The sequence below is a fragment of the Sander vitreus genome, chromosome 1 (genome assembly GCF_031162955.1).
Source record: "Sander vitreus isolate 19-12246 chromosome 1, sanVit1, whole genome shotgun sequence".
In the NCBI taxonomy this organism is placed as follows: Eukaryota; Metazoa; Chordata; class Actinopteri; order Perciformes; family Percidae; genus Sander; species Sander vitreus.
The window spans coordinates 19,827,568-19,843,927 of NC_135855.1; the positions used below are offsets into that span (position 1 = coordinate 19,827,568).

Here is a 16,360-nt window from a genome sequence, read left to right on the forward strand (position 1 = left end):
TGGGTGGCGGACAAGGAAAGACGGATGGGGGGGGAGCATTGTATGTAGACAGTGTTTGTGTGTGTTTGGGAGAGAGGACTGAAGGTGGGCTTAAAGGGAGAGGCTGGGGCGAGGAGGCATTGGGCTGATTGTTTTTGTAAAAAATGTTGGCGGTTGAGCTCGTAATCTGCTTCTTTCTTCTTCTTTTTTTGCCTCATCTCGGTCATACTCTGCCTCTGGGCGAGACCAGGTGCTTATTTTGAATCTAGTCATACAAGCTAATCCACATAAATTCTCAGTCAGAAAGGTGTTGTTCTGTTTTAGCAGCCGTAACAGTCACATATTTATCTACAGTAGTGTAATTATTGTTCTAAAATACAGCATGGGACCGTCAAGGAAATGAAACTAACTCTCCGGTGGTATTGCATTAATCTGGAACTAATGCAATCTCAGCACCTGAGTCAAATCACAATGACTTCTTCAGACTTTCTGCTGTTAGATGATTATTCATATTTACTTCCTCCTTATGTCATTATTGGTAGTCACAATCATTTTGCCATCAATGTATTAGATATAAAATAGTATTATTATTGCAACACTGTACTTTTTCTCTTACTGTTGACATTTGAGATACAATTAGGTTGGTGAGGAACAATGCATAGCCACTTTTATTTGTGTGTTTTGTTGTGTGTTCCTTTGTTGCATGCCTGAAGGCATGAGCATAGATTAAGTAAGTGTGTTTCAAATATCATTTGGAGCAATAGCTGTGCAAACTCAATAATGTAAATGTGATTAAGGCTTGGGTTTAATCTTGTAAATGTGATGAAATGAGCTCAAGTGATGTAGTTCCAAGTACTCTGCTGCTGATTGTTAGAGTAAGATTGCCCCCTTCTGGCTGTAAGCAGTTCAAACAAACTAGTATTTATAATATTAGCAGACGAAATAGAAACAACAATGTAAGCAAATTCTTAAGAAATGTGCCACAAGAAACTGTACGAGTGTTGAAATGTGTGTCCATCTCCTACCCACAGACACAACACCAAAGCATCAGTCACAGTCCAGTATGGGTCAGAAGGGAACGCCAAACTCTGCATCTAAAACCAAAGACAAAGTGAATAAACGGAATGAGAGAGGAGAGACTCGGCTGCACAGAGCAGCAATACGTGGAGAGGTACGCCGCATCAAGGAGCTCATCAGCGAGGGAGCTGATGTGAATGTAAAAGACTTTGCAGGTAAGAGGCTCCTTTTATAGTCTTTTAATTTGTGCACAAAGCACTATATATTCATTCAAACGTTACATACACACAGTTTTTATTGTGATTTATAATATAAATATAAAATACTGAACATACAACTCACACCATGAACACATTCCTTCCCCCTTGAAACTATATATATATGACAAAACACATAGTATACGCACATACTACACGCACAGTATATGCCTCTACACAGTACATTAGGAACCTTTCAGAAAGCTTAAATGCTTTTTCTAGTGTAGACATTCAATCTTGCATTTATATGAAATTTTTTTCAAACGCTGCCGCTCTACCAATCTCACACATAGTAATTCTTTACATGTTCAGGCTGGACTGCATTGCATGAGGCATGCAACAGGGGATATTATGATGTGGCCAAGCAGCTGCTGGCAGCCGGAGCAGAGGTCAACACCAAGGGTCTGGATGATGACACCCCTCTACACGATGCATCCAACAATGGACATTTCAAGGTACAAAAAACAAAATTACATTTCTAAATTCAGAAGGCAAAACAACAGATCCAGTTATCATAAGACTCCAAACATGGAAAAACCAATGCGGGTAGAGAGTCAGTTTCTAGTCTTTCTCTTGAGATCATTACCCCAACTGTCTGTCAAACTTATTCATGAAGCTAGTGGTACATTCACTTTATAACCTCTAAAGTCTGAACCACAAAAGAACTTAAATTGCACTTTATATTCATGAAATATTTTATTTTATTTGTTTCAGGTGGTTAAGCTACTTTTACGGTATGGAGGGGACCCACGTCAAAGCAACAGGAGAGGTGAAACGGCGTTGAAGGTTGCCAATTCTCCAACTATGCTGAATCTATTGCTGGGGAAAGGCACTTACACCTCAAGTGAAGAAAGTTCATCAGGTATGTAGTATTCAATCTTTGAGTCACCTAATTACATGACCGTTATAAGTTATGCAAATGAATACAGTAGATGGGGCTGCAAATGAAATTGTGTATTGATCATGCCTCTTTTTACTTTCCACAGAATCTTCAGAGGAGGAAGATGCCCCTTCATTTGCCCCGTCCAGCTCTGTCGATGGCAATAACACGGACTCAGAGTTTGAGAAGTTGAAGTTGAAGGGGAAAACTGTAGACCCTCCTAAATCTGCTGTCACGCCCGTCAAGGATGAATATGAATTTGACGAGGATGATGAGGAGGAACGTGTTCCTCCTGTGGATGATAAACACCTCTTGAAAAAAGACTTCCGTAAGGAACCAGTCCCCAAGGCCAACAGCTTCATCGCCATACCCAAGATGGAGGTCAAAACCTATTCCAAAAGCAACTCGCTCACACCAAAGAAAACTGTCAGGCGGATCATCTCTGACAGTAACAGTTCAGACGAGGATGATAGGACGTGTTTCACGCCAGCGCCTACGCCACGGCAAGCCCAGCAAACAAATACCAAGATCAGAGACTCTGGCAGCATGAGCTCTAAACAACAAAAAGACAAGAACAAAGTAAAAAAGAAACGGAAGAAGGAGAGTAAAAATAATGTCAGTAAAGAAGTCAGGTTTGGTAAAGTCAATGACAAATTCTGTACATCTGACTCTGATTGTGGCGATATGGAGAGTGAGGATGATAAGGGCTCAAACAGTATAAAGGACTCTTCTGCAACGAGCCTGAAAGACTCCCCTGGCTTTAACGCATCCTCCTCCTCATCCCATGGAAACTCGAACTCTCAGAAACAAGTACCATCATTAGCAGAACAGCATCCGAAGCAGTGGAGGACAGATGGCTGGAAGACTGTGTCATCTCCTACATGGTCAGACGTCAGTTCTCTCTCAGATTCTGTCAGAACAAGACTGTCCAGCGAGTCTGACTACTCCTCTGCTGATTCCAGTGTAGAGTCAATAAAACAAGTTAAGAGGAAAGCGCAGGAGAACAAAAAGAAGAATAACAATGTGCACAGTAGTACAGTAGACAAGAAAAATTCTGAGCTCTACAAAAACTCCAATGCAGACAGTGCGGTCTCCAAAACCGATGTAGATGGCAAAGTGCTGAAAAAGCATAAAGTGAAGCACAAGCACAAAAATAAGGAAAAGGACAAAGCTCCTAGTCTGGTGCTCAATCAAGACATGAATGAGAAATTTGTCAAGAGCTACTCTTTTGATTTTGATGATTCAAGACAGAAGTCCCTAATTGTTGAGTCAGAATCGCCAGTTGAGAGCAAGGTCAAGTTATCCAAACATGAAAAAGACCATTCCAAAAAAGAGGATAGGCTTTCGAAAAGCAAGTCTGAGGATAAGGATTGGTCATCTGGAAAAGACCTGCACAGAACAGCGAAAGAGGAGAAAAATAAGAAAACAAAGGACTCCACCAAGGACAAGACCAACAAAGAGGAGAGGGAGAAGCCTGTAAAATCTGTCAAGGAGAAGGAGAAGCCCAAGGAGGAGAAACAAAAGGCTCACAAAGAGGAGAAAAAGAAAAAGTCCAAGGAGAAGTCCTCCTCAAAGACAGACAGGAAAAGTGAGCAGAAAGAGGAAAAGCATCTGAAGGTGGACAAGGAGAAAAACACCAAGGAGGAGAAGGACAAATGTAAAAAAGACAAAGCACAGAAGGAAGAGCCTGAGTATGAAGGTTATGACGTCAACAACCGTTTCCTCAACTTAGAGGACACAAAGCTCAGTGCCTCAGATGACCATCATGACCGATGGGGCTCCGAGATGTCCTCTGACTCCTCCCTGTATGGAGATGACAGCTGGGACGCTCCTGTCAAAGAGTACAAGGAATACAAAGCCAACAACGCTGTTAAACTAATTGTTGAGACTGTTAAGGAAGAGACGAGGAGGAAAGAAAACAAAGTTAAGGACAAAAAATCTGATCACAGTGAGAAAAGATCAGAGAAAGAAGCCACTTCCAAGAAGAAAGACAAAGACTCCTCTGAAAAGACAAATGAAAAGAAAAAAGACTGGTCAGAAAAACAAAAATTAAACTCCAGTCACTCAGTGGAGAAAGAGAAGAAGCGGAAGGAGTCCACAGAAACAGTCAAAGACAAAAAAGACAAGGACTCTCTGGAGAACAGTAGAGACCGTAAAGACTCGTATGACTTCTTAAAGGAAAGAAAGGACATAAAAATCAAGCAGGAATCTGTAAGAGATGAATATGGCAATGATACTTTTTTCAAAGAAATTGATGCTGTCAGTAAATCATGTGAAATCAGAGAAAGAAACCACTCTGGAAAGGAGAAAGAAAAGAAGGGTGAGGGAATAGAAAAGCGAGAAAAGACAAAAGCTGACAAGCACAAAGAGAAAACAAAAGACAGAGGAGCTGATCAGGAAAAGGATAAGAGCGAGAAAAGCTCTGCAGAAAAAATTGTCAAGGAAAAGGACGCAGACCGGATCACCAAAGACAAGAAGGAGGGAGTTAAGGACAAACACAAAGAGTCTCATGGCAAAGACAAAGATCGCAAGATGTCTTCAGATCAGACCAAGGACAAGAAAGAAAAGGCATCTCAAGACAAACATGCTGATAGGGAGAAGGAGTTCTTGGAGGTAAAGAAAGAGGAAAGAAAACCTGAGAAAATCCGTGAGAAAGCTTGGTACAAGATAGCGGACATCTTCACTGATGAAAGTGATGATGATGAGGACAGCTACAATGGTGGTGTTTCACTTGTGTCCGACTCCATCAGAAAAGACTCAACGTCTGATCAGGATGAGCTGGATCACTTCCCCTCAGAAAAAATTAGAAAATCTTCCGCGGAGGCTAAACATAACACAGAAAAGGCAAAAGACAAAGAACACAAAGAAAAGAAGAAAGAAAAGGCCACTTTTGACACAGGTAAAGAGAGGAAAGGCTCCCTAGAGAAACACAACAAAGATAAGAAAGATTCTGTAGATGTGAAACATAAGGAAAGAAAAGACAGAATGTCAGTGGACTCAAATCAAGAGAAGAAAAACAAGCAGAAGCTGTTGGACAAAAGGGACACCAGTGAGGATAAGACAAAAAGCAAATATAAAGACAAGCTGGACCATTCTAAGGAAAGGAAACCCTCAAAAGGCAGTGGTGAGAATGAAAAGTCCCTCTTAGAAAAATTGGAGGAGGAAGCTATGAATGACTACAAGGATGACTCCAATGACAAGAACAGCGAAATCTCTTCAGATAGTTTCACTGACCGAGGTCATGAGCCAGTCCTCACTACTTACTACGACTCAATCAGCCTGACCGATGTGTCTGAGGACAGGAGAGACTCCCTGTCCATATCTACTCCCCAGGACAAGTTCAGAGAGAAAGAGAGGCATCGCCATTCCTCTTCATCTTCGTCCAAGAAAAGCCACGACAAGGAGAAAGAAAAGGTCAAGAAGGACAAAGGAGACAAACGTGACAAAACGGAGGAGATAAGAGAGTCCTACAGCCGCAGAGAGAGTCTACCTTTTGAGAAAGAGCCCATGCCTCTAGAGGCAGACCCTTACACATTCCCATATGGAAGTAAGGGAGATGGCGAAGACGACTTTGACAAAACGTTGGAATTTGAAAAAGAGATGTCCAAAAAGGACAAAGCAACTGGTGTCATCAGTGACAGGACGAAGGACAAAAAGAAAAAGGAGAAACACAAGGAAAAAATAAAGGAGGAGAAGAATAAGTACATCGATGGCTTTGGGTCATTTAAACACTCCAAAGAGGATGTGAAGTCAGGGTTGAAAGATAGCCCACAGGTCACCGTTCTGAAAGACCGGTCAAAAGAAGAAAGTCCTAAATTTGATATGAAAAAAGACAGAAGTCGGGATACATTGGACAAAGACAACAGAATGGACCACATTAAATCTAAGGCTAAGGATGAAAATGAAAAGCTCACTCAGTCCAAAGACACGGTAAGGAAAGATAATCGTCCACGTGAAAAACTGTTGGTGGATGGTGATTATCAAATGACAAGTTTTGGTCAAATGTTGAGTCTTAAAGACCAGGAGATAGAAGAGCGCCACAAGAGACATAAAGAAAGGATGAAGCAGATGGAGAAGCTGAGACCCAAGTCAGGGGACCCTAAACTCAAGGACAAGACTAAGTCCACAGAGGAAGTACGAAAAAATCGCAGTGAGCTGTCATCAAAGAAATCCAACAGTCTGGAGTCTGGTCTTAAAGAGAAGAAGCTGAAGGATGTGGGTCTCCCGGCCCAAATGATGTCCCCAAGCAGGAAGTTCCAGCAGACAGATGGTCAAAACTCAAAGGACTGGCTGGCTGGACACCAAATAAAGGAGAACCTCCCTGCCTCTCCCAGGCCAGATCAAAACAGGCCAACTGGTGTCCCCACACCAACATCTGTCATCTCCTGCCCCAGCTTTGAGGAAGTAATGCAGACACCACGTACCCCATCTTGCAGTGCAGAGGATTACCCCGACATTATGTTGGATGGGCTGGACTGCCAGAACTCATCAGCTATGACCATTTCAATGAATGCCTGCTCTCCATCCTTCTTTGAAAGGTATTCAAACGTGCAAATGTACTGTGTGGTTACTGTTACTGGATGTGACATATTTTCTAATGTCTTGTCTTTCTGTTGTCCACCCAGCAGGTACTCTAACTCTCAGAGTTTCCAGGAGGGCACATGTCCCACCCCTGCAAAGAACCTCCAGCTACCACTCGTCAGTCGTTCGGCATCCTCTGACGTCCGCAGGCCGCTGGAGGACGAGTTCAAGGCTGAGGCTGACAAGTTCCTTCGACAGCAGAGTGATCCAACGGCTGAATTTGATCCGTCATCTTCCTCCCAAACTCTAGAGGACAAATCAGCAACTGGGGATAGACTAGAGTGCCTGGCATCTCCTTATTTCTCCCCAATTAGAATGTTGTCCCCTCGGCTGGAGCCAGCTCTTCCAACACCAGATGTGGCAGCGCCAACTCTTGCTGGCACAGAGGGCAATGAACACCTTCATGACAATGTATACAACAATTTCTTGCCAAAACCCTCTACACCAGTTCACAGGCCAGACCCCCAGGAGCCCTGCTTTGACATTGCTGCACCGCCAACTCCTGCTCCTGCTGCTTTGCCACCCCTGGACATCGATGACATCTCTGAGCCTCACCACAGTGAGCCTAACCTGGTCCTGTCAGATCTTCCCTCTGTCACTGAAGAGCAGGAAGAGGAGGAAGAGGAGGAGGAGGAGGAGGAGGAGGAGGAGGATGAGGATGAAGAAGAAGAGGAGGACTTTGAGGACGAAGGTGATATGGATGAGAGAGCTGACGGAGACCACTGTGCAATGGAGGAGCCGGAGCAAACAAGGGAGCCACGTTCCTTCTCCCCTCCAGTCGAGGACCCTCTTAGGAAGAGCTGGCCTGCAGAGTCTCCAGACCGGCAGGAACCAGAGGTCCAGGATATTTCCCCCACACACTCTGCACCCATCCATGGAGAGAACTGTTTTGATCACGGCATTGGTTGGAACCCTGATATGGACCTCAAATCTCCCCACAGGACGTATGGGGAGATAGAGGCTGCGGTCTCCAAAATAACCAGTCCATACCATTCAGACAGTGATATCCAGCACTTGTCTGGACATCCCTCTGTCACTCCCCCTTATGCTACCTGGAATAGGTGGCACAAAGAGGAACCAGAGGACTTTGATGAACAGAAGGAGGCTGTGGCTGATATCCCCTCTCCAGAGAGGCCTGACACAGCTATTGATGAGGAACCCAACTATTTAAACACCTCATCATCCTCCAATAGGCTGGAGTCTTTCTTCCAGGAATGTAACAAGCCAAGCATAGAGGAAAGTCACCAGATGGACACTGAGTCAACATGTGAAGAACCAGACAGCAGACAGATCACGCACAGCTTCAGTGCTTCCACTGAAAGCCACATAGCACCAGCGGTGGGCCCTGAGCCTGTGGTGCCCTGGGCAGACCCATTCTCAGCTGATGCAGATGAACTGGATGACTTGGGACCGTTCTCCTTGCCTGACCTACCACTACCAGATAAGTCTGAAGAAGCGGAGTCTCGAGACCCAGAACTAGCTGACCACAACAAGACTATGCTGACCCACATTGGACATACCATTACAGACAGAGAGGACCCAGACATTATGGAGGTGGACTTACCAAGCCTGGCTAAGATTTCAGGCCCTGCTGGAGACCTAGATTTAGGAGAATCTACTGGACAAGACTTAGTTGTACCCTCACCACATGTCAATTTCCAGCAAGATTTGGACCCTGAGCCTCAGAGTCTGCCAGTCAACAGCTCTCTCTCTCTAACACAGCAACAGGACAACATGTTGGAAAGAAAAGGACCTTATGGAGAACCCGATGAGTCGGATCCCAGTATGTTCTATTCATCTGTGAAATCGGATCCCACTCAGCAACATCACATTCAGATCCACTCCATCACTGAGTCGTTGCAGTTACCCATGGATTCAGTGTCTGCTATCAAGTCAGAGGTGAGACAGGAGGAGATGTCTGAGCCCGTAGCAGAATCTGTGTCATGCAGTCCTCTTCCTCAGCTCCCACTGGCAGTTGCCCTCTCCAGCACAGTGGAACTACCAGACACTCAAGAGACCACATCCAAGCTTACACCAGTAACCCTGACCACTGTGTCCACCACTGTAGATATTCCCAAGAAGGTGGATGAAATCCCTCAAAGAATAACTCGCAATCGCGCCAAGAACAATCCCTCTGCTACTGCTGCCCCTCCTACCTCCAGCATAATAACCTCGTCTGCCACTGCCACCCCTGTAACAACCAGTCCAATAGTGACCATCAACCCAATTTCTACTAGAACCATGACACCCGCCTCAAACTCTTCCTTCCCAGCTCTGAAGAAAGACAAAGAACCTGTGCTTACTGTCTCCTCTACTGCATCTAATACAACCACAACAGTGTCTGTACCTACTTCTGTGACAACTTCTGCGCCAGTGGTTATCAGTAAGACGACAAAAGGTCGCCCTCTCCCCGTGGATGAAGAGGAATCTCAGACCCAGCACCCACGGAAGAGGAAATTTCCACGTTCTGCTGGGCAGCAGGTCCAGGTCCAGCTGGTAAACACAGCCATGCAGCAGACTAGGGAAATGATTCAACAGACTTTGGCTGTAGTAGTCAATGCCATCAAGCTGGATGATATTGAGCCCTACCACAGTGACCGTTCCAACCCTTACTTTGAGTACCTGCAGATCAGGAAGAAGATTGAGGAAAAGAGGAAGATTCTGTGCTACATCACCCCACAGGCCCCACAGTGTTACGCTGAATATGTGACCTACACTGGCTCCTACCTGCTGGATGGCAAGCCTCTCAGCAAGCTTCACATCCCTGTGGTAAGTTATGGTGTCTTTACCTTTTCCCCTAATGATATAGCCAAGGTAGTGAGTAGGTTTAAAAATGTTTGGAATGAAAGTCTAATTCTGGTAACCTGTCTAATTTTGACAGCAGTAAAGAAAAATAAAGGAAATTGTCACCAGGCTTTCGCCGACTCACAGTAAGGCGGTGAAGATTTTTAAGTGGCTGTCAGCTCTCCCCTGAGCCATTATGTTGCAGAGATTCTAAACAGACTCTGGGGATTGATGAGAAGCGATTTTTTTTTTTAGGTAGATGAGGTCACACACAACGGGGACATGGCAGACATAACCCGGCACAAATGCCTTGGTAGGCTGACCAAGTGACGTGGAGGTCTTACCTTCTCCCTGGTCCTAACTCGGGGTCACACGCAATAATGATTTATAATATGTAATGACAATAACTTATTCCACCAGTCAGTTGCTGTTAAACCAAAAAAAAAAAAAATCTGCGTGCGCATATTAACGCACATGAATGCATGTTCACTCGTGACGCGGTTATCAAACGTTTTACCTTATTACTGTTCCCACAATTCACTCTCAGAGTTGAAAACATTGACACACGGGGAGGAGGCGGGCCCTTGCATAATTTGCGGGGCCCTACGATGAATGTATATAATACTGGTATGTTGTTTGTTTATCAGATTGCCCCACCTCCATCGCTGTCAGAACCTCTGAAGGAGCTCTTCAGACAACAGGAGGCAGTAAGAGGGAAGCTCAGGTTGCAGCACAGCATAGAACGGGTAAGGAATAACATTTCTATATTCTGTGTCCTTGATTCATTCATTGCTCACTCCCTGTTATACATACAGCAACACACGTCCATTGAACCCTATGAGCACTAAATAGAATAGAATAGAAATGCAAGTGAAATCTGCATTCACCCTACTCCTAGGTTGAGCCAGAGTGAATTGCAGACTCAAATCTATTTCATCTCTCGCTAGTTAAGGGACGACCATTTCTGTGAAACATACGTAGCAGCTTTGTTGATCAAGACCCATTTGTATTTACCTCACCAGCCTGATGCCCAACATAATATTGAATATTAATTTTTCTTTCTCTCTTTTGGTTACTGATCACAGGAGAAGCTGATTGTTTCATGTGAGCAGGAGGTTTTAAGGGTCCACTGCAGAGCAGCCAGGACAATAGCCAATCAGGCTGTGCCATTCAGCGCCTGCACTATGCTGTTGGACTCTGAAGTATACAATATGCCATCAGAGAGCCAGGTAGGAAATCTTTAAATATACACTAAAATGTAAAGTCAATTATAACTGAATGTATTAGAGACAGCCAATTATTACATAACCCATTACTAAATCTACATTGTAACTTGGTGTATGTTCTCAGGGTGATGAGAACAAATCTGTGAGAGATCGCTTCAACGCTCGTCAGTTCATATCCTGGATCCAGGATGTGGATGATAAATATGACCGCATGAAGGTAAATATCGGCCCTCTGCAGTGATGTGCTGCTATGTCATCAGTTAAAGGCATTGATACCATAATATTATGTATATACCAAGTGGATTTATGCTTCGCTTCTTCTCCCCCAGACATGTTTGTTGATGCGGCAACAGCACGAGGCAGCAGCCCTCAATGCAGTGCAAAGGATGGAGTGGCAGTTGAAGGTCCAGGAGCTGGACCCAGCAGGGCACAAGTCCCTCTGTGTCAACGAAGTGCCGTCCTTCTACGTGCCAATGGTCGATGTCAACGACGACTTTGTCCTGCTGCCTGCATGACACACCTGTGCTCACAGATTTAGAGCAAACTTTGTCTGAATAACTTCTTCTCAAAGAGACTTCGTTGAACAGAACGAATGGAAAGGGCTAGCAAGTTTGAAAGAGGACTTTAGACAGGAAAAAAATTATATTCTATAGAAAAAGAGTAAAGATGAAAAACTTGCTCTGGATTCCCTTCTGTGAAGAAGGAAACATGTTTTTACTGGGGGAAAAGAAAACACAACTTGCACTTTCATCCTCAAAGTTTTTACACTTTTGTTTGATCAGAGTGTGAGAAGCAGAAACCGTTTTTGCTTTGAGGCTCTGACATCGGGACACAACTCCTCAGTGCTCAGTTTCGGTGAGACAGGGGACAGAGATATATTTTCTGCATTCATTTTTGGTCCCTGCTTCAATAGACCCAACTCCACCACTGGGAGTCAGTATCAGAGAAGAGCTCTCCCGACAGCGTGGTGCCTGTCCTGAGGAGGGACTGAGGAGAAGCCTCCCCTGTTGACCCAGGGCTCCTGGTGGGCCAGGAGAACTAGAGTCCAGCGCTGACCCGGAGGAAGTCAACAGAGCTGTGGTGCATCATGTCAATCTTCATATAAGAAAGCTGGGATGGACAGACCAGGAACCTGGAACCTGCCGCTGATGGTTTTGGGGCTATGAGACCGTATACCCAGAAGATGCCCTCTCTGTTCGCACTGCAACAGAGCCTGGGCCTAGGGCTAGCGATGTGTGTGCACGTCAGGGCCCAGTGTCTGAGAGGAAGAGACCCTGCAGCCTCTCAGCCTGGCTAAACAGAAGAGGACGGGCATGGATATCTGAGGACAGACCGGAGTGCTCCTCAGCCACCCTGCTTGCTCCCAACAGAAATACATCAGACCGCCATGGACTGCAAAAACACCACAGGACAACCAGAAGAAACAAACATAACGAATGTTGAGATTTAAAGAGACTATTGAGAAATTGTGCTTTGGCAGGATGAGAGAAATATTGTTTTTGTCTATTTCTTTACTTGGGCATTTCATTGTTTCTGAGGAAGTGACTTGAAACACTACAGAGCCAATATTAGTTTAATTGAAAAAAAAAAAAGAAGAAAAAAAGTTGTATTCCGTAAATGATGTACAGTTTTTATATTCGTTAACCAATGTATTCTTGCTGCCTTCTAGATAATTTATTTTGCCACACATTACTGCACAGTTGTAAATAACCTATGTACTGTAATATCACTCAGTTAAGTGTAGAAAAAACAAAAGAAATAAAAAGTATCTTTTTATGTACAGTTCACTTTTGGGCAGCACTTCCCCCCCTCCCCTCCCCTCTCATATCCATGGGCCAAAATGTGTACACGTTTCTGTATTTGAAAGACTCCAGTGCACAGTTGTATAATCCCATTTTTAGATTCAGTCCAGACTTAAGTAAGACAACACACCTGGACGTGGATCACCACAACTCACAAATAGCTGACAGAACACTTCTGGATTAAACCGGCCTCCCACAGGCCAACCACCATATAGTCCCTCAGATGTAGCAGAATAGTTGTTGAGGATTTATTTAAAGAATAGACAGAGGATTATTATTCATTGCTTTACTACACAATTATATCTGAAAAAATTTGAACCAAGAAAATGCCTTTTTCAGTGAAAAAAAAATGTACTCATTGTTGGGCAAAGTCACATAGATATATATGGGTGGGATGAAAGTGAGAGATGTCATTCACAAGCAAAACCATCATGTTAATGTAGAATGGTTTCAAATTAATAGGTTTTTGATTTACAAAAATTGGACTGAAATCATTTCTAATCATCACAAAACATCATTGTCTCAAAAACCAACAGGACGCGGGTCTTTCAGCACTTCATTATGTGTTCGGTTTCCAGCTTGTCTGCTTTTCACATTGAATGGGCAGAGGCGTTGTAACAGCAACTAAAAGGTTTTATTCCATACTCACTTTGGACATAGGTTTCTCAGTCAGCCCCTTTGTAAAATATTGGTGAGCAGCTTATTTTTTTAAGTGCTGTTCTAACCTTAAACACTGGATGGCGTCAGTGTTTCAGACAACTCAAGAAACTAATTGGCTTTGCATTAGACCTGTGACCTAATGCAATGGGGAATGTGTTTTTAAATATATTTCAATTTTATCACAGACTATAGGGAGTTCAATTTCCTTATAGGATTTCAATGCAACACCTTGATCAGTTTGGTAGTCAGTTATTGGATCATAATAGGCATTGGTCTTTTATATAATTTTTATCAGTGTTTAATCCACAAGGGGTTTGGCTAGTGTTGTCAGGGATTTTAAATGTTAGGTTACTTCCTCATATTACTCTGTTGTCAAGTTCTTGCGTCGGGCCCAAGCAGACAGTTACAAGACTTAAATCTTCTCAGAATGAACCAAAAAGTGGACAGACGTTAACACAAACAGCAGTGCGGAAAGAAATAGCTTAATGCTGAATAGATCTGTTTTTTTTAGTCCTCAATTAAAAATCCCATTTGAAATGTTGATTTGTGATGACTTACTGATTCTCTATTTGTTAGTGGATCTTGGTTTTGAAAAGCTTTCCCGACCTACCACATAGGCTTCCTGTCTGTGTGCGAGAGCTGCTCATGTATCCTGATGGCAATATTATCTGAAACGTTTTAAGTTATTTACACACTCTCAGTCAGACTAGCTGTGTATGGTATGTCTAGTCAAGTGCAATGGTTGTTGCTATTACACTGTGCAGACAAGGTGGCTAGATGTATAGTCCTGGATATTTTTGAGAGATACACACATCCTGGTTGGTATACATAGACATACATATTTGGATACAAATAGCCAGAAATTTGGTTTTTAAACCCCTGTTTGTCATGTTTTTGTTTTTAATTTGTTGTTGGTTTCTTACACAGTTTTGGGGGAACAGGTTTAATGGTGTTGTTTGTTCACAGAATCCTTTTGTGTTTTTTAGCTCAGTGTATGTAGTTTTGAATGTTGTTGTGTTTATCTTAGGGTTTTTTTTGTTCCTGTATGAAGCACCAGTGGCATGTCAATCACGTTGCTTATCGAGCAGAATGTATACCGTTACTTGCCCAGACCGACCACGCCCTCTCACTATTGTTTACAAGACATCAAGTGTGTTTTCCGTTTCATGTGTCACCTTTTTTTAACGGTTTAAGCCCTGCCTTTGTTTTTACTTCTGTAATCAGTCATTTATTTGAACCACAAAGGCTTGAAATGGTGATGGTTGACACAACTGACTGGCGATTCCCCCTCCCTACCCCCCAGTCTGTGATACACCGCTGCACAGAGCAAAAGACTAAACACATCCATCCACGTTGATTCTCCAGTGTGAATATTCAACTAACAAAAAGAGTGATTTCAGGATAAAAATTGAATACAGACAAAAACACACATCAGTCCTCAGATGCACAGTAGAGCACTTGACCGTGGTGATACAGATCATTACCGAGCCTGGCACCACCTCAGTCAGCAACATATTACCTCTGCTCCTCACATTCACTCATAATGTTTATTTTAGATCTGTTATTTGTTGTTTTTTTCTTACTGGACATAAATATACATAATTGCTATTTTTTCATTCTTATAGAATCACGATTTCAAGCCTTTTTTCTAGTTTGTTTATTTTTTAATTAAAACCCAGACTGTAGCTATTTCTTTATTCCTTTTTTAGAGTGGAAAAGGACTAATGAAACGCATGGAGAACTACTCTTTAAATGGTGAGAAATAACCTATTTATTATCTTTTTTTTCTTTTTCTGACACCTGTGGTATGTTTTGAGTTGAATTTGGTCTCCGCTGTGTAAATTTTCCTCCTTGTAATGCGTGAAAGAGACATACTGTACATAGCTCTGTAAATAAAACCTCCCAGGACGTTTTGCACCCTCCTCTTTGTACTAGTCTGAAAAATTGCGTAGAATGTGGGGTTCTAACAGCAACAAGCTGCGTGCGCTTGCTGCAGGTGATTATGATGTAACAATGTAACATTTTTTTTGTACAATGTAGTTTATTTGTGTACATATTGTTGGAGCAGCTAAGAGGGGGGGTGGGTGGGGTATATGAGGGCGGTTGTTGATGCTATTGTCAGTGCTGTAACAGAAATCCAGTACTTTCACCTCTAGCTGTTGTTGATTTCCTGCAAAAAAAAAATAAAGACAAAAAAATAAAAATGCGAGAAACTGAAAATGAGGATGGGTGGAAAAAAAGTAAAAATTCTAAATTGTTATTTTCTACAGTTGCATGTACAGAGAGCGCGAGAACTGCTGTTGTTCCTCAGAGATTATGTTCGTTAATAAAATTTTGAAATATTACCGGCCGTCCTCTGGTTCTTGATTTTGTGTTGCGTGTGTCATGATGTAAAAGCTGCATTGTATACAACCATAATCATAAAGTTCATCTGATACACCCAAAATATATCAACTCACAAGGAAAAAATAGGCCACATTTGAAAATATACTTTTTTAAAGAATGAATATACATTTAAGTACATCAATATAAACACCACCCAAACTATTATGGTGGTCCAAGAGGCAAGTTTCTATTGATAGCAGGATGAGGTAATCATGTCTTCAGTGTTTCACATCTGAATGTTGGAAATGCCCTCTCTGAGATGGCTGCCAGATTTGTTACATATGTTAATCTTATAGCCTGGAAGAGTTTAGTCACTCAACCTGAACTTCTTTGACCAAAATCTGATTTCTGTTCACATCACAATCACCTCTCATGCTTGTCATGGACAATAGTAAATAGACGGTTTATTTAAATTTCTCAATTTGTTTCCTTTATCTTTGCCATTATGTAACCAGTGCTCATTGGATTCCTGTCACCTAACATATTACATATTTTTTACCAAAAGCATTCACTGGAATTAACATTATAAACGGCCCCATCACAAGGCAGAGAAATCTGTTTGTGTTATGAGTCATCACCTGGATATGTGGTTATTGCTAACAGAATCAAGAGTTTTCTTGGAACTTGTTTCTGTCTTTAAGTGTAATGAAATATAAGTCTGTAGTTCAGTTTCCTGTCAAAGCCAGACAAAACAAATACAAGTCACCTGCTCAACTAGAAAAAGCACACACACACACATTAGTGCAAAGCATTCATGTTGTTGAATTGCATTATGGGAAATGTAGGATC

The 16,360-nt window shown here is 42.7% G+C and overlaps 1 protein-coding gene across 4 annotated transcripts in view; it reads left to right on the top strand.

The window, feature by feature from the left end:
- ankrd11 (ankyrin repeat domain 11) overlaps positions 1-15,531 on the top strand; it is a 127,063-nt gene extending 111,532 nt beyond the window's left edge. For 3 of the 4 annotated variants that reach the window (XM_078247185.1, XM_078247194.1, XM_078247213.1), the window contains 9 exons: positions 1,011-1,211; positions 1,566-1,708; positions 1,968-2,115; positions 2,240-6,671; positions 6,759-9,483; positions 10,146-10,244; positions 10,584-10,727; positions 10,849-10,941; positions 11,054-15,531. In XM_078247185.1, the coding sequence (XP_078103311.1) occupies positions 1,011-1,211; positions 1,566-1,708; positions 1,968-2,115; positions 2,240-6,671; positions 6,759-9,483; positions 10,146-10,244; positions 10,584-10,727; positions 10,849-10,941; positions 11,054-11,239 (8,171 nt within the window). In that variant the 3' untranslated portion in view covers positions 11,240-15,531. The remainder of the gene's footprint in view (positions 1-1,010; positions 1,212-1,565; positions 1,709-1,967; positions 2,116-2,239; positions 6,672-6,758; positions 9,484-10,145; positions 10,245-10,583; positions 10,728-10,848; positions 10,942-11,053) is intronic. The other variant, XM_078247204.1, reaches the window with a different exon arrangement.
- The last annotated feature ends 829 nt before the right edge of the window (positions 15,532-16,360 follow it).